The 19,134-nt window shown below is 34.5% G+C and overlaps 1 protein-coding gene across 1 annotated transcript; it reads left to right on the top strand.

The window, feature by feature from the left end:
* Positions 1 to 776: 776 nt before the first annotated feature.
* Positions 777 to 17,158, top strand: LOC106870693 (metal cation symporter ZIP14). The gene is made up of 8 exons (XM_014916855.3): positions 777 to 2,534; positions 10,066 to 10,321; positions 10,433 to 10,602; positions 11,907 to 12,077; positions 13,033 to 13,174; positions 13,367 to 13,708; positions 14,325 to 14,512; positions 15,857 to 17,158. The coding sequence occupies exons 1-8, from the start codon at positions 1,974 to 1,976 to the stop codon at positions 15,998 to 16,000; spliced, it is 1,974 nt and encodes a 657-aa protein (XP_014772341.1). The 5' UTR covers positions 777 to 1,973; the 3' UTR covers positions 16,001 to 17,158.
* The last annotated feature ends 1,976 nt before the right edge of the window (positions 17,159 to 19,134 follow it).

Raw genomic sequence — 19,134 nt, forward strand, 5'->3', positions numbered from 1 at the left:
GAAAAAAAATGTTCGAGTCGAATCATTCGAGTAAAAGTTCTTCATAGCGGTGCTCTAGCATGGCCGCAGTCTAATGACCAAAACAAGTGAAAGATAAAAAGATCTTCCCCCTCTCTCTATATATATATGTATGTATGTATATATGTATGTATATATATATATATGTATATATATGTATATATGTGTGTGTGTATGTGTGCGAACGCGTGTATGTGTGCGTGTGTGCACATACCCAAACACTCACACGCACACAAATAGGCTTATATATATATATATATATATATATATATATATATATATATATATATATATATATATATATGTATATATATATATATATATATATATATATATATATTTATTTTTATATTTGTATATATATATATATATGTATATATACATTCATATATATATATATATATATATATATATATATATATATATATATATATATATATATATATATACATACATACATATATGCTCATACATTGCGTACAGTATGCACTTTTTTTTTCTCTCTCTCTCTCTCTCTCTCTCTGTGTATATGTGTGTGTGCGTATATTATGTATGTATGCGTGTGATTGTGTATTTTTTCAAGTATGTGTGTATATTATACACAGTATTATGTGTGTAAGCGTTAGTATTACGTATGCATGTGTTTTATGTGTATGTGTACACACACATACACAGCTGTATATGCATGTACGCGTGCGCATATGTGTGTGTGTATACGTATGGTGTCTGTATGTATGTATACGTGTGTGTGCGTGCGTGCGTGTGTGTGTGTGTGCGTGTGTGACTGCACCGAAAAAAAACTGGTTAAGATTCTTCAACGAAAAAAGAAAATGAAGACGCGAACGCGTAATGTCGAGCTGATTTAACGATTCTATTGTTGTTAACTGCCGAAGTAAGTTAACTGGATTTAGACAACATCCGTTATGGGAATAAGAAAAGTAAAATTAGTTATATTTACACTTGCAGTAAGAGCTTAAAAGCTGCCTGCAGCAACTGCAAGCTAATGCCAAAAAAATGTGACAGATTTGTTTACAAATTTATTTTTTTATTTATACGTTAAAAAAAAAATGAAAACAAATAATGTATTCATTACTTAACAAAGTCTATTCATATAATACAGATTCCATATATTTATATACAGATATAATATTAAGTTAGCGCTGGGTGTTTGGTTCTTTTTTTTTTTTTTCATTATTCTAAGATCGTCGTTGGTAGGTGTGTGTGCTGAGTAAATTCGAACCTGCGTATTGATTATGTGAGGGAGCCATGTGACGTGTGAGGGCCCAGGATGTGAAATCAGTGGAAAATGTGAATCCGTCGCCATATTGCTTTTTCACGTCTTCTCTGCGCACGGCCCAAAACAAACGTGAAAGGCCATGTGTTAGAAAAATTTCAACCGGGACCTTCAAATGTAAATAATTTGGGTCATGATGAGAATATATATAATAGATACACAAACTTGCTATATACCCGCATTTCAATTTTGTCTGCAGCATAGGGACCTATCCAACGCAACAAACTAAGCACAGCGATCCCGTTTTGATATTTCGGAGTATTCTAACGAACATGTTTCTTCTTTTTATTGGAAAATTCCAAGCAAGAACATAGCAAAATCTCATTATTTACATTGCAGTCCACACCTTCATTTTCCCCAACTTCTCTATTTGTTTTATTTTGCGAAAAAAAAAAACAAAAAAAAAACAACAAGAAAAAAACGTTAATAATAATAATAATTGATTGTTTAATTAATTTTGGAGAGGATGTGAATTGATGTTTAGAAGAAAAAAAATTCAATCTGTTTCATTTTTTTTTCTTTTATTTAAATAATTTGAACACATTTTTTTTTATCTTTTCATTAATGTCTTTTATTTGTTAGTTGAAGAAAAAGAAAAATATTCTCCAAGCGTGTTAATTTGTCTTACATTGAACATTTTCTTTACGACTAAGCTGTGACAATGTGCCCGGTATTCACTGGAAAGTATTGCATCTTATGTTTTCTCTTCTGTTTGCTTCTGTCGCCTTCTTCTCCCAGTAAATCGGAGAAAACCCGGCTTTTACCACCACCACCGTCACCAAATACGACACCGCCACCACAATCATCGCATAATGCCAGACATGAAGATAATTACAAGCAAAAAAGTACCCCATCTTATGAGAAAACTAGTCTTCATTTCGAATCCGAACACCAGATCTCCCTACCCCATAGTAGGAACACTACTTTACACTACATAAAGATTCTTTTTGACAAATACGGCGAAGCCGACACTTTGACATTAGACGGTTTGAAACTCTTACTTTCCAGCCTCGGCCTTCAAACTGGCCAGAATGTCTCCGATTTGTTGTCCTCAACTTCCAAGTCTTCTGTCCCCTCGAATCCATCTTTTCTTCATTCTTCGAAAGCTTCCACGGAAGGGCTGAATTCTGTTCAAGGTGCTCGCTCCAGGAGACACGTATCTAGTCACATATCAACTTCTGATTCCAACAACAATGGGAAAAACAACCGTCCATCATCAGCGGTAATATTCACATTTTTCTTACTTTTACATATTTTCTACTACTAACCTTCTATGTACATAAAACCAGACTCACTTCTTTCCTCTCTTCACTCTCTCTCTCTCCATATATTGTTTTTCTTCTTCGCTCACTTGTTATTTTTCCTCCGCTACCACTTTGCACTATTCTCTCTTCCCTTCTAAGTCGGCAATATTTTGCAACACAAACTTTAATTTTTGTCATATATGCATGTATTAAAAGCAAATAAAGTACCCCCTTTTATTACTATACAATATATTAACACCAGTATATCATACGCATACAAACACATGTGTGTATAGTACACACACACATGCGAACAGACATAAACAAAAAAAAATGCCTCCACATTATTATCTTCAGTCAATATACTGTAAACCCCCAAATGGCTTTAAAATACAAGAACTGACCCTTTCAAGTGGATTAAAAGCTAAATTTCTCTTTTTCTCTCTCATTCATGTGTGTGTGTGTGTGTGTCTCCTGCCACAAGAGTCTGTTCACCTCCAGGCGAAACTCGGATTAGCAAGAAACTAACACTCAAAATTATATGTATGTCCACACCATCAGCAGTTGGCTCGAAAGCAATAAGAAGAAAGAAAAAAAAAAGGCAATAAAAAGTTACTTCGAACGAATCCCAAGTTCTTTATAACTTCAGAGATATTTCTAATCAATCAGCTAAAGATATTCGGTCTCCTCAACCGACGGAATGTTGCCTGCATCCTTTTCATTCATATTTAATCGTGCATGTGTAAGATTGAATGTCTTGAAGCAGAACTGATCACATAACATTTAGCATTCAATTCGGAGATGGTGGGGAGGATCCTAGCATAGCTGTTCAGATTCATAATTTTTCAACCTTTAAAAATATTCTTCAGTTAAACCAGCATCGAATTATTTTTTTATTCTCCGTCTGAATCTTACTTTGAGAGAGTAGATTTTTTGTTACAAAGAAATTGCATGCTACGTCTGAAACTTTGCATCAGTCGATTAATATCTCATTTCATAAAGAGAATGAGGGTACATCTCACACTCATGATTTACCAATGTTCAGAATATTAATTTATTCCTGCTATAATATTATACTTCTCTGAGAATTTTAGATTTGAAGTACCCTGTACCATATAAAATTTAAAATAAAGATTAAGTTGGTACTGTAGAAGTATTATATATATATATGTATATAGGTTTCTTTATAAACTGACTATTTAGCAATATAAGTAGTCTTTTTAATCAAAACCCCACATTATTTTGGTTTCAACGAAAGTAACTCTTGTCTTCACATTTCACAAGTAGCTTTTAATGGTTTTGTTGAAACAAAACCACCTGCATCTGTCACTAAATGTTAAAACATTATCTTATCTAAATCAAACATCATTATTGGCAAATGCTTTCAAATTTTAAGAGATAACAATAATGTAAATGTGTGTGTGTGTCAATTATGGTTAAGCCTGATATGAAGGAAAGAAATTAACAAGACTTGTTGATTTCAAGTTTGTATGCATTTATTTTTTTTAAATATATCCCCTTTTCCTCATTCAATTCTAGATTAGTCTACAACACAACCCTTAAGCATTCTGGTTATTCTGTCAAATGCAATGCTTATTTATTCACTGTTTTGAATTAATTGCACTTTATTTTGTAGCTTTGAGATTTTGATATGGTAACTGTTAATTTTTAGAATGATATTGTAGGGTTGGTGTGAGAGGCCTGATTTTGTCAGTTTGAACATAAAATAGGTGGAATATATGGTCTGTTTAAATGCTAAATAGTTTAAATTTAGGATTCATAATATTTGCACCTAATTTAACTAATTATTGTATTCAATGTTAACTGGTTGAGCTGCTAAAAACAATCTCACTGTTTATACCCCCACAAGAACCTAAAGAATGAGCCGTTGAGGAACCTCAATGTGGTTGCTTAACATGCAACAAATAGCAGTCATATCTCTCAGATTATGCTCTTTAATTAAAGAACACAGGATAATGTGGTCTTAGGTAAACTTTGCCATGCAAGATAAATGTTTTGGTCATGGTTAAGACTCACCTGGGGCTAAACAACAAAAGCAGTTCAAGAATAAAGGATATTATTTATTCTCTGGAATATGACAGAAGCTAACTCAAAGAGACAGTCTTCAGTGATGTGACTGCAAATAAGAATTCAAAATTCTATTCAGTTTAATCAAATGAAACCTGTCAGATTTAGATTTTGAAAATGTTTAAGTAAATATCTGATTCAAATTATCATCTTGTAATTAATGCTAGAAGAGGTCAGATATTTGGCTCCTGATCAGCCTTTGCTCAGAGGTATTCCAGCCATGACCATCTTGCCTTTTTTCTGTGTGCAAAGAATTTGGGAAATGCAATTTAAGAGATTTGGCTGCTATTTCCAACAGAGTAAGTAACATTGTAGAAGCCCCTCATTGACTCATCAGGTACCGATCTTAATCTAAAATTTACGCTTTACATCAGTTGTATAGCATTTGAATAACGAAGTGACCATACCTGTTTCATTGTGTTTTTTTGTAGAAAAGTTGTTTTCTTATTCTTTAAATTAAAACTTTCCATCATAATAATGTGAGAACCTTTTCTGAAGTAGTTTTAATGTTTCAAGCATCAGCTTAAATTATGTGTCTATTTCCATGTGTGGCTTGGTGTTTAGTATATTTGGCTATGAGGCCATAAATTCAATAGCCAGCAGTGTATTGTGTTCTTGGGCAAGACACTTTACATTGCTCCAATTCACTCAGCATTTCAAAGAGCCAACTTTGTCGCATTCTGTGTCACGCTTTACGTTCTAAGTTCAAATTCTGCCGAGGTCGATTTTGCCTTTCATCCTTTCGGGTCGATAAATTAAGTACCAGTTGCACACTGGGGTTGATCTTATCGACTGGCCCTCTCCCTAAAAAAATTTCGGGCCTTGTGTCTAGTGTAGAAAAGATTGTGTTACGCTGAATCTCCCTGAGAACAACATTAACGGTATTCATGTTTGTAGAGTGCTCAACCACTTGGATATAAAATTTCATGAGCAGGCTGTTCCATTGATTGGATCTACTGGAATCCTTGTTGTAACCAACAGATTGCCAGTTTTTAAAATTTTGATCACAGGTGGGTACAGTTCCCCATTGCAGTATATACTTGAATATTTTCTTAGTTTGTTTTGTTTGAACCTCAGTGCCACGAAGGCTAGGCTGTGCTAGATTATTTGTTGTACTCCCTGCTGGTGTTCAAAGAACTAAAATAATTGAAAGACTTACCATCACACAATATTTTCAAGTCTAATTTATTATTAAAGATTTTCAACGTTTTATCTTTTGATAGTGCAAGCATACCTGTATGGTAAGCTTGCTTTTCAATCACATTGCTCTGAGTTCAGTCCTAGCCTGTCACTCCTTGGGGCGAGTGTCTTCTATTATACCCCTGGTCTGACTGAAGCCTTGTGAATGGATTTGGTAGACGGAAACTGAAAGAAACCCATCATGCACACACACACGCACATACATATATATATATGTGTGTGTCTTTTGCATTTGTCCCCCACCACTACTCAACAACTGGTGTTGGTTTGTTTATGCCTCCATAATTTAGCACTTCAGTATAAGAGACCAACAGAATAAGTACCAGACAGGCTTTAAAAAATACTCAGTTCTGAATTCAATTTGTTTGACTAAATAAGCCCTTCAATGTCATGTCCCAGCATGGCTACAGTCCAATATTGAAATGAGTAAAAACTAAAAGATTCAGTCAAATAATGAAACATAATGGTAGAAAGTTGGTAGAAGCAACCAAGTTCTTAGTTTGCTTTTTACCCCTCTATATTCTGGATTTAAATTTTGTATTGGCTTTGAATTTCAACTCTTGGGTCGATGTGCTGATAAATATCAGATAACTGCACCCTATTCCCAGTGAAATTCAATTTTGTATCTCACTCATCTGTATTCCAAATCCTCAGAGATCAATAATTCTAAACAAATTTGAAGGAAAACTGAAAATATTCTGTGAGAGTGAATCTTGGAACCATTTCATTTGTTAGAGCATCACTGTATAATATACTGCAACAAATAAATCTAACTAGAACTTTCTTTCAGAACATTGGAATTCAGTGACGCAGACTAACAAAATTCATTCGTACACTACTGTGTACTGTACTCACTCATGAAATCATTTTATGGGCATAGATGTGGCTGTGTGGTAAGAAGTTTGCTTCCCAACCACATGGTTCCAGGTTCAATCTCACTGCATGATATTTTGGGCAAGTGTCTTCTACTATAGCCTTGGGCTGACCAAAGCCTTGTGAGTGGATTTGGTAGATGGAAACTGAAAGAAGCCTGTCGTATGTTTGTGTTTTTATCCCACCACCACTTGACAACTGGTGCTGGTGTGTTTACAGCTCCATAACTTAGCTGTTTGGCAAAAGAGACCGATAGAATAAGTACTAGGCTTACAAAGAATATTTTTTTTTTAAATCTACTAAATATTAGGGTTGATTCATTTGACTGAAATTCCTGAAGGGGGTGCCCCAGCATGGCTGAAGTCTCTCGACTAAAACAACTAAAAGATACAGGGAGTGGGGCAGACAGGTGATTTAAGCTGATATACGAAGCACTAATTACTGATCTGTCTTCTCTCTTTTTTTTATTGTTGCAGTATCTAGGAATTTCTCTTTGTTTTTATTAATGAATTTGTGTTGTTCTGATAAATATTTCTTTACTTCTGTCTTCATGTGGATGAAGGTTTCCATAAATAGGAGAGGCTGAAGAGAGGAAATTTGTCCATGTTCTTTTAAGGTTGGCTTCATGGAGAAAAAAAAAAGAAAAAGTCTGTGCAGCATTTAGTTATTAGTGTTATTGAGAAACCCTAGTTGGGTCTGTGTTGAGTAAACCACATTGTAATACATTAGTCAGATTAATTGTTGTATTTTGAGTTCAGTGGACATTTTATTTGGCTCTTTGACTCATCTCACAATTCCCATAGTGTGTTGTTGTTGTTTTTTTCCCCCTGAATTAACAGCAATCTGGATATTGGCAAAGCCTATAACAATAGCACTAACTAACAACGTGTGGTAACAGTTGTAGTGTCATAGCTGGAGGCATTGCAGATGTGTGGAAAATATGTCAAACAGCTAAGCTGCTGGCACATAGCTTTGAGTAGTGGGGGAATGTATTCTGTGGTTGAAAAGGACTCAACAGTTATTGTTCGAGGGCTTTTCACAAAAGGTGGCTTTCTAATCAAATAGCTAAGTTTCTGCTTTCATGCTGGTGCTTCAGTTAGGTTGCAAAATATGAGAAAAATACTCTCCTATGAAACATTTGTCTAACAAGAAGTTCTAAATATGTGTGTAGATAATACATCTACAATTATATAGAAATCAAACTCACCATTTGTTGCCATATTTCTTTTGAAGTACATTATACAAATTCAATTAATTTTTAAAATAATGAATTTGTTATTATCAACCTAGTGTCGGACAAAATGCTTTACAGCATTTCCTCCATCTTTGCATTCTGAGTTCATATTCTGCCGAGGTTGACTTAGCCATTCATCCTTTCAGAGTTGATAAAATGAGTACGTTCAGTGCTGGGGTCAATGTAATTGACGAGTCCCCAACCCACAAAATTATGTGTGTACCCTTAATGTAGTTTGGGGAGATTCGGTGTGGCACAGAGTATGACGAGGCTGGCCCTTTGAAATACAAGTACTACACATTATTGCCGGCTGAATGGACTGGAGCAACGTGAAGTAAAGGGTCTTGCTCGAGAACACAATGTGTCACTGGGAATTGAAGTCACGACTTTAGGGTTTAAGCCAGAGACTTTCGCCATTAAGCTATGCGCTGTCACTACGTGCTTAATAGGAACAGCCAAGTTAGATTATCAGATGAGGTAGCAGTAAATACTGAAAATCGAGTAATTAATTAGGAGACTCGTTTGCAAATGTTCTTTGATACATGAAAAAATAATGATGATGCAGTAATTGTTTTAACGGAATTATAACTTTGTTTTGCTGTTGATAACATAACCAGAATGGGAGCAACTAAAGAAGGAAAATTGTGGTTACTTCCAGGTTAATCCTTTAGCATTTAAACTGGCCAGATCTGGCCCAAATAATCTATTTGGTTTAGGCTTAAAATAGCCAGATCCAGCCTCTTGTACCTACCCTGTAATGTTGTTCTAAAAACAAATAATCACATCTTTGAAATCTCAAAGTTGCAAGAAAATCCGAGGATCCATTTTTTAAAAAAATGTGGACAAATAAGCATTACATTTGACAGTAATCTGAATGCTAAAGGGTTAATAGTCAACTACCTTAAAATATTGCCTAACTTCCTTATTATCAAGCATATATGTATGAAGAAATATCATTTTGGTGGGAAGGGATATCACATTGGGAATCTGGCTGATTCCAGGTTGTCTCATTGCACAGTACCTTGGGCAAGAGTCTTCTACCATAGCCCTGATCTTGTGAGAGAATTTGATGTATAGAAACTGTGTCTCTATTTCTTACCCCTCCACACTGCTTGATAACTGGTGTTGGTTTGTTTATGTCCCACCTTGGGCAAATATCTTCTTCTATGGCCTCGGACTGACCAAAACCTTCAATCATTATCATCATCATCATTATCTTTCAACATCTGTTGTCCATGCTAGCATGGGTTGGACAGTTTGACTAGGGCTGGTAAACCAAGTGGTTGCACCAGACTCCAGTCTGACTTGGCATGGTTTCTACAGCTGGATGCCCTTCCTAACACCAACCACTCTAAGAATGTAATGTGTGCTGTTATGTACCACCTGCACAGGTGCCAGTTGCCTCCATGAGGCCCAACACCCAAAGGGTGCTTTTCACATGCCAGCTTTGCGCCACAGACATCGGTCACATTGCCTCCGTGAGTCTATGGAAACTGAAAGAAGCCTGTTATATATATGTCTGTGTGTGTGTGTCTGTGTTTGTCCCCCCACCATCACTTGACAAGAATATAAACACACACACAGTCAAAAAGAAACACTACCTTTCACCTGGCACTGTCATTCATGCAGTACTCTCTGTCCCTAGTATGAAGCTTCCTATCTTGGACATGTGAGCGTGCACACAACAGCCAAACACCGCGTTGCTGGAACTGTGAAGTGCATAGTTCTATACAAGGATTTTTGTATTTTTTCATAAACTAGGGGATGGCTACTGACATTAAGCTTAAGGATTATATAATGTACAAGTTTAAAGAAAGCATTAAAGAAAAAAGGACTTGTTGTATTGAACGTTATCGATAATATCGAGTGGAAAGCTGCAGTTCCTATACACTAGCCACGACTGGTAAGGACAAGAGTGCAGGCAATATTTAAAAAGCTACCAAATATTCAAGAGAGATAATCACTTTTGGTGAGGATGGTGATTTTTTTTTAATTGTTTCCCTTCGTTCATTTTCTCTTTTCACATTTTACTTCTATATATTTCTTTCTAAACTTTTTGATATCTAATTTAATTTGAGTTGTTTTTTTTTTTGTTTTTTGTTTTTTTATTGTAGTGTATGTCGTTGACCGACTATCTGTCTACTTTCCATTTCACTAACACCAATAAATTGACTTCAGAACAGTTTATCAGTCTATGCCCAGCTTTACTTCAGCAGCTTGATAGCAAAGTCTGTAACCATAGTGAACACAATCATCAACATCAACACCACGATGACCATAATCATGAACACACGGGACACACGGATGCTACTAGTCATGAACACAACAACACATGTCCAACACGAAGTGTTAGCAATATACCTTATGAAGGTAATACTCTTTCGCATATCATTTCAATATTTGATACAATTAGTGACACATTGATTAATTTTCATACATGTAATTGTTTCAACTTTTGTTTTGTTTTGTTTTTTATTTCAGTTTGGCTGTGGAGTTTCTTAGCAGTTCTTGGTATCAGCTCTGTTGGGTTATTTGGTGTTTGTTTAATTCCGTTTATGCAGAGAGTGTTTTATAACCATCTGCTTCAGTGGTTGGTAGCAGTAGCTATTGGAGCACTCTCCGGTGATGCACTTCTTCACTTACTACCTCATGTATGTATAACTCTAGTCTCTCATTGTTATTTAATTGCTTTAATTGTTTCTAATATGTTAGAGAAAAATCAAGGATTAATGTTTTCAAAATTTTTCTATTAGGTTAGTTTTTAATAGCTACTGTTTGTCTTGAAGCAAATCTAAATTGTCCAGTGAAATTCATCTTGACCATACAAACATAAAATGTATATGAAGTGGTCATGAACTGCTCGTGGGACAATAATTCTTGTAAATATATATAAATGTATGCATTTTTGTGCAGATCATGAAGCACCATCAGCATTATTTTATTTACTGATTTTTGAATTATTCTAATCTTTTTTTTAATCCTGTTAGAGTTGGGTGTTTATGACAACCATTTTGCATGGTCTGAAGATGGTGATTAAATTTTTATATGCTTCATGCTAAAAGATAAGGCATATCTTTCCTTCCACAAGAAATCTTGTCATTTCTAGCAAGCAGTAAGCATACTTTAGGCTTTTTACACAGCCTTACTGTAAAGATGCTACAGTGTCAGGTAATTAATTGATGGTGTTGATGATGACAACATTTGTGAAAAGCAATGATCTGTTCTTCTTGAGAAGAACCTATTCAGATATGAACATTCAAACTTAAAAGGCTTTGGTGCTATATAAGAAGTACTGGTGCTGTTGCCACATGAAAAGCATTGGTGCTGGTGCCACATAAAAAGCACTGGTGCTGGTGCCATGTAAAAAGCACTCTGTAAAATGATTGGCATTAGGAAGGGTGTCCAGTTGTAGAAACCAAGCCAAAACAGATAATGGAACCTGGTGTGGCTCCTGGCCTTACCAATTCCTGTCAAGCCATCCAACACATACCAGTTTGGAAAATGGACATTAGATGATGATGATGATGAACCTTGTATTTTCATCCATCCCATAACTATTTAATTACCTGTTGATGACAGTTCCTGGGGGGGGGGGTTGGCTTAACTGTTCACTTTTCACAAAATAAGAATATGTTTGAATTCAGTATAAATCAGTGATGTGGCAAGGGTTCTCAGCACCCAAGGCAAATATACTTTTGACATTCCATCGTAATTAAAGCATAGTATGTCAAAGAAAGAAAATTTGTCACTCCCTTCACTCTTTTGTGTTGATTTAAGAACACTGCTCTCTACTCTCATGCCAAATCTCTGTTTATAAACAGATTAGAAAAAAAACTAACAAGGGAATTTTAGAGACTTGGTGGGCATTGTGTATTTCTATTTATGTCCATTTGTTCTCATTATCATTTTATGTTCATACTCATGATAATTTACGTTTTTTTTAAAATCTATTCAGGCTTTAGTAAATAACCACAATCACAGTCAGTGTGAAGAATCTCATTCTGTTCCTCATGATAGAAGTTCCATTTTAAAAGGAATGGTTGGATTGCTTGGAATTGTTGTTTTTTTCATTATGGAAAGAGTTATGACAATTGTTACATTAATGCGTACTGAAAAAAGAAATAAGGTAAATGTGTCCTCCTTTCTCATTTCTGTGTATTTACAAATCTATATGTTTGCAAAAACTCCACTTTCTCGACATTTTCCTGTTAGTTTGTGTAGTATGTCTATTATCACATCTTTTTACTTTCTATACATCTACACTGTCCATTGTGACATTTGATACAGTGTAAGATGCTTGTGAAAAGATTGGCTATGGGGAGTGGGGTGGTAGGAATGGCTGGCAGTGTTTTAGCTATTTATATGTGTGTGTGTGTGTGTATATATATATATATATATCTACATGCACACACACAAACTAACATTAGCATTATATTTACTGAATCTCTATTAAATTGTTTGTTCTCTTAATTTATTTTTTGTGGAACATGCAACTGTAACCATCTGCTTTGCATTTGTCACCATTTCTGCAACAGAATATTTTACAAGATGAAGTTGGTAGCCTCTATGGTGAACTGTCAGCGTGTAGTGGGCTTCTTATCTACTTCTGTTCACCTAATTTGAGGATTAAAATGCATATCTCTGAAAATCATCTGCAATAATCATACTAGTTTGGCAAATACCTTTATGTGTTTGATACCAAGGAAGGCAGCAAGCTGGCAGAAATGTTAGCATGCCGGGTGAAATACTTAACGGTATTTTGTTTGTCTTTACGTTCTGAGTGCAATTCCATCGAGGTCGATTTTGCCTTTCATCCTTTCAGGGTCAATAAATTAAGTACCAGTTGCTTACTGGGGTCGATCTAATCGACTGGCCCCTTCCCCCAAAATTTCGGGCCTTGTGCCTAGAGTAGAAACAAATACCATGGAAACAGAGCTCTGGGTATTGGCCTTTTAGGAACCTATAAGAACTTTAGTGGTTTTGATTAAAGAATTTTTAAACTAGAAAATTCAATTGAGTTGAAGACCTTTAAAAAATCAAATAAATAAATAAATAAATAATATGAATTGTTTTACTTTCAGAAGAAGAAGCGAAACTGCTCCCATGTTTCAACTATTTCAGAAGGAGACTCTAGTATTGGAAACAAATTAAGCTCTCATCGTAGCCGCAGTTCACACTATCAATCTTGCGAAGATGTTGTTATGATGGTACACCCTAACAGAGGTATGTTTGCTCTTTTACAGTTATAAATTGTATTAAGTAATGATTGCTTTCTGAAGTTTTTTATTAACTCTGTCTACATTTATATTTTCTTTCATTAAACAAAAACCATTTATTTCATGCTCTAAGAAAATCTATCAGACAAAATATGTTGTAGTCTGTTGATTTTATTTTTCTTTTTTCTTTTATTTGCAGCATTAAAAGACTTGGCTGAAGATAGCCATGCTGATATGATAGAATGTAACCAACAGCAGGTTCAGCAGTCAGATGAAGAACACACAACAATGATGTCCCCATCACATGGTCCGAATAACCAAAATACCTCCAATTTTTACCAGCAACATGGCCATTCTCATGTCCCCTGCATTGATGCAGATGGCCACAATATTCCTGCAATGGCTTGGATTGTTGTTATTGGTGATGGTATCCATAACTTGTGTGACGGTCTAGCAATTGGGGCTGCTTTTGGTTTCAGTACAACAGTAGGATGCAGCACAGCCATAGCTGTACTTTGTCATGAACTACCTCATGAAATAGGTTTGTACCACTTCCGGTTTTGATATCTTATATATTTGCACACAAATATTTAATGTGTTAGTCTTACAAGTACTCTGGATCCTCCATTGTTATTGAGTGTCCAAGTCAGGTACAAAACGAAACAGTTTTTGATGTGTTTCTTTTCTTATATGCAATGGCAATTTCTTTCCATTTGTTCCTACAATACTTTTCCCATGAGTTTTGTAAACCTCTGTGCTGCTAGGACTGTTCCTTTCCCATTATTTCTTGACAATTGAACATTTACTGTTCAAGCATTTAAACTATCACTATATCGAAATAATGAAAATACCCGAAAGATAAGATTATCTTATTAATGTAGTGTCACTTTAAGTTAAGAAATCTAAGTTTAATTATTTTTCATTCGCTAAGACTTCATTTTACTAATTAGGTTGTTTGAATGCCTGCAAACAAGATGAGGACAAATATCCGTCAAATGTAAATAATGTACATAATTCCTCATCTCTTAAATATAGAACTGTCTTTTGGTCGATACCCAGTACTCTAGAACTCTAATTTTGTAATCATAGTCAAATTCATTTTTAAAAGATTAAGATTATGTAATCTATTAAACTTAATGCTGTCTACTGTTTTGCAGGAGATTTTGCAGTATTACTGAGGGCTGGCATGAGTCTTCGTAAAGCCATAACCTACAACATTATTTCTTCTGTGCTCTGCCTTTTTGGAATGATAATTGGAGTGTTACTTGGTAATATAAATTCAGTCACAGTTTGGATTTTTGCAGCTGTCGGAGGCATGTTTCTTTATATTGCTTTAGTTGACATGGTAAGTACATTTATTTAAAGTTCATTTCAATATTTTTTTTCAACCTTTGTTTTTACCCTCTTATGTAAGGTGAGAAACTATATTAGATTAGAACACAAATGGTTGATTTGATGCATTACTGGACAATGATATGAGAAGCTATAAGTTCACATTTTCCCCAATTGTATCACAGCTATGAACAGCAGATTTAACTCTTCAGCACTACAGAATTGTTTCTCTATTATATATTTTAACCCTTTTGTTACCATATTTCTCTTGAGATGCTCTGTGTTTCTTTCAATTACTTTAAATATAACACAGAATTTAGTAAAATAACTCAGTTATCGTTCAGCTTATGTTAGGAACATAAATTGTGACTAAGGTTTGGTGGAAGATTTTAATTCAGAACTTTTGAAAACAAGACATTTGTACTCAGAGCCAGATCAGTCTCAGCCGGGTTGGTAACGAAAGGGTTAAACTGGGCATATCAAGCCCAAATAGTCTTTGTTTTATGTTCAAACTGGCCAGATCCAGCCAACTGCTCCTACCTCACAATGTCATTCTAAAAGAATCACATTGAAATCTGAAACCTGTTAGATAATGCAGGATTAATTTGAATCAATGAGAATAAGAATTACATTTGACTATAATCTGATTGCTAAAAGGTTAAATCTTAATGGCTGAGTTCACCTAGTTTTATATTTGCAGTGTAATATCATTCACTGTTGTAAATTGCAACAACATTACACATTTACAAATATTCCATTGGCTTTCAGTGCTGTATTTAGTTTATCCTTGGCTAGATCTTTTTTTCCTTATCATCATCATCATCGTTTAGCGTCCGTTTTTCACGCTGGCATGGGTTGGACGGTTTGACTGGGGACTGGCAAACCAGGAGTCCACACCAGGCTCCAATCTGATCTGGCAATGTTTCGACACTACACCAAGAGTGTAGTGGGTGCTTTTTATGTGCCACCAGCATGTGCCAAAAACGTGTTTAAATGATTATTCCGGAGCATATTTACCATCTACTTCAATTACTGCTTCGCATTTGCTTGACAGACGGTCAGAATAATCATTTAAAGATGTTTTTATTAAATGTTGCTATTGTTTTTGTTGAATAAAATTTATTGAAAAAAAAAATCCACAATAATTATGCACCAACCTAATAATAATAATCCACTGTAATTTACTTGATGCGAAGGAAGACAACTCCAATTTCACTGGAGTTGTCTGTCTCCCTTAGTTATATTATTCACATTCTTCTACATTGTCTAAATTTTCAGTTTTGTTCTCTTAACCTATTTTGACATCATTTTCATCTTTATTGTTTCTTACACTTATTTTTCTTTATTTTAATTGCAGTTGCCTGAAATTTCTTCTGTTGAAACTCGGGAAGGAGAGCATCCTTTTCTACATTTGTTCATCCAATGTTTAGGATTGCTGTTTGGTTCTGGCATTATGTGGTTGATTGCATATTATGAACACGATCTAATCAATGCATTCTAAGCTATTTCTTATTTCCTCTCTACTCTCTAAAAACCTGTCTCTTTGACCGTTCTACATCTCCCCCCCTCAACACCCACTTCTTCGGTTCCTTGATATTAGAAATGCCGGTGCTAAATTCCCCTCTTTGAGGTGATGGAGAAATGCTGTTATTTAAAGTGCATCAGCATTGAAATATTCTCTTTGTGCTGTTTGGCATGCAACAACATAACCTACAGATCAAAGCAAATATGAGAGAGAGTGGACCCTGTCTTGAACCCTCCTTTCTCTCTTTTCTCTTGCTTGTTAAATGAGATTTTAATATTTTTATCCTGGTTCTATACTTGCTTCTCATTAGATTATTTTAAATATTCTCATTCTGGTGATGTGGTCTTTTGGCTTATTAGAGTATGAATGTTTTTTTTTTTTTTTATCCCATCTCCACAAACATACCTAATTCATGTAAACAATACGATGGATTTTGTTTTCCATTCCATGCTTGTTATGCTGGGTTGAAAACAAAATTTCTTTTTCTCAGAATTACCAGCTTTTCTAATTTAATTACCTCAATCTCACATCCTCTCTTTATCTCATTTACTAAAATCATTTGTCACTAAATACATGCTTCTGCTGATATCATCATCACCACCATCAATCACAACAACCATCATCATCATCAGTAATATTATGATTTTTACTTACATTTTAAAAATGTTTCTGCAAGCTGTTCATTAGAAGAGATTGGGAATGGACCAAAGATTTACTAAAATTCTGTTCATCATGTTGGTTTAACAGAAAAATACCCAATGACACTTCATGACTTATTTTTCCAAATAATTTTTAAGCGTTCTGTTATCTATTATAAAACTTTTAACTAGAAAATATCATTAGTTATACAATTCTATGAAATGATGTTTTATTTATTAGCTCAATACTTTTGTTTTTAATCCATTAATTATTAGTTTGGGATCCCGTCCCCGAGTGCAAGATATCCAAAGCTTTCTTTTTTTTTTTTTTTTCTGTGTCTTTGAGGGTTTTCTTTATAACTAGTCAACTTCATTTGTGATAACTTATTTCACATCCCAACATACTATAGTCATGAAATTCTTCACCTTTTTTATATTCATGTAACTCTATACTTTTTCTTTCTTTCCTTCTTTCTTTTTTTTTTGTGAGCAGAAAGATTCTTTTTTTTTTTTTTCTTTTCTCAAACTGATATTGAGTAAATGAGTTCAATGAAGAGAGATTTCCAGACAGTAATTATGCTACTTTGGTACCTGCAAAGCAACATTGTCTTTGGTTTGCATTTACCTGCTGCAGGGCATTATAAGCTTCATACAATGCTGGTTTTATAAGTTGAACGAGCAACGAAGGACGGAAAACTCAAGAATCCAGATGGTCTCCATTGTCTGCTTTGTTTTTATCAATGTCTGACAGAGAACTAGATTTTGGTTTTCACTTTAAAAAATTTTTTTTTTTTTTTTTGCTTTAAATAATGACTTAGAATTAGACATTATTATTAAACAAATATGTTTTAAATACAGATATAGTCACATTCGTCTTAACACATTTCTCTGGTTTCTTGCCATAGCAGAAATGTATGTATATATTTGTGTATGTGAGTGTATTGGTCTTCTTTCTTTCTTTTTTTTTTTTTCTTTTAAGGATTTATCTGGGACTGAACAAATAATGTTTATTTTACCAATTAAGTGTGGATACAAACACAAATGACTGTGAGAGAGTAACTGGTTGGCATCAAACCTATGTCTCCTAGAAGATATAGATTCTCTTACCACCAGGGACATTTCTTCAGAAATATAAACATGTATGTTTGTGTGTATACATGTATGTATAAATTATTTGTTTTTTTATTGCCCATGAAAAGTATGAAAGCACAATTTAAACGTTAATAATGAATAACTGGTGACATTAATTTTCATATTAAACCTACATTGACGATGCTGGTAATATGAAAAGGAGACCTTTTATTTTAAAGAAATAAGGGGCAGTAATGCTGGTCAAGGATATTAAACTAAATATCGTACCCTTTCATCAACAATAATTTGGTTTTAGTGCCGAAAGTTAGAAAACCATATTTTAAGGGATTGTTTTAGAATAGCTTTAAATTACAACACACTACCATCAACGTTTTGGAATACATGATGTTTGTGTTGACAGGGAAAATTATCATTCTAATGTACAAATAAGAGTTTATTAACTTGAGATCAGGCATTCCTTTTGAGTCAGCTTGGAGATAAAACAAAGTTAATTTGTTTTGTTGGTTTTATTTTTTTCGTAGTTTAAAAGGCTATTTACAGGTAGATGTTTAGATGTTTATATTATTATTAATGTTTTTAAAGACAGCAGATGATAAATTTGGTTGGGCAGCAAACAAAAATGTTCTGTATTAGGTTCATTTATATTCTTTGTTTGACTTTGCTTTTCGTCTTTCCAGGTTTGATTAAATAAAATACCAGACAAATACTGGAATCAGTTTAGTCAAGTAACCCCTTCCCTTAAAATTTGTGGCTTTGTGCCTCTAAGAAACAATGTTTTTTATTAGTACTACTACTATTATGATGTGTATGTATATATGTGTATATATCTGTACATCTAATTATAGTTGCAAGTTTTATTATTAATATAAAAAGCAAGATGAGTACCTATAGTAGTTATAGACTGTCTCAGGATGAAAGACAGGCTGGTGGTATCTGTACATTTAGCATTCAGGTTGAGGGATAATTTAAGCAGAGAGAGAATTCCAGAGGTATATAGTTCTAGTGCAGGGAGAGGAATCGGAAAAGCTCGAGCAGAGAGGTAGCCCCACTGGTATGTAATATTAGTGCAGGGACAAGATTCAGCGAATGTGTTTAGTACAGAATCCAGGAGAGAAAAACTGAGTATGTATGGCTGGGGAAAAGTGGAGAGAAACTGTTGTATGGGTTGAGGTGAGGATGGTAAAATTAAATTCCAAGAAGGAGGGCAAAAGCAGAAGAAGAGACAGAGAGAAGACACACTTTGTGTTCGATAGCCAGTGTTTGAGTAAACTCTTATTGTCAGACAGCAATTTTTCTTAAATGCCGTCTACAACCTCAAACATGAATGGTGGTTATAAAGTGAAGCATATTTGGCCTTCTTAAGCACACATATATGTGGAT

Source organism: Octopus bimaculoides, chromosome 16, assembly GCF_046866305.1.
Source record: "Octopus bimaculoides isolate indiv1 chromosome 16, ASM4686630v1, whole genome shotgun sequence".
In the NCBI taxonomy this organism is placed as follows: Eukaryota; Metazoa; Mollusca; class Cephalopoda; order Octopoda; family Octopodidae; genus Octopus; species Octopus bimaculoides.

Excerpts from the sequence above, each read along its gene's own strand:
- LOC106870693 (XM_014916855.3), top strand. The coding sequence starts at position 1,974 with ATGTGCCCGGTATTCACTGGAAAGTATTGCATCTTATGTTTTCTCTTC. Across the intron at positions 13,175-13,366 it reads GATGGTACACCCTAACAGAG|CATTAAAAGACTTGGCTGAA; the intron begins GTATGTTTGCTC and ends TTTTATTTGCAG. Across the intron at positions 14,513-15,856 it reads ATATTGCTTTAGTTGACATG|TTGCCTGAAATTTCTTCTGT; the intron begins GTAAGTACATTT and ends TTTTAATTGCAG.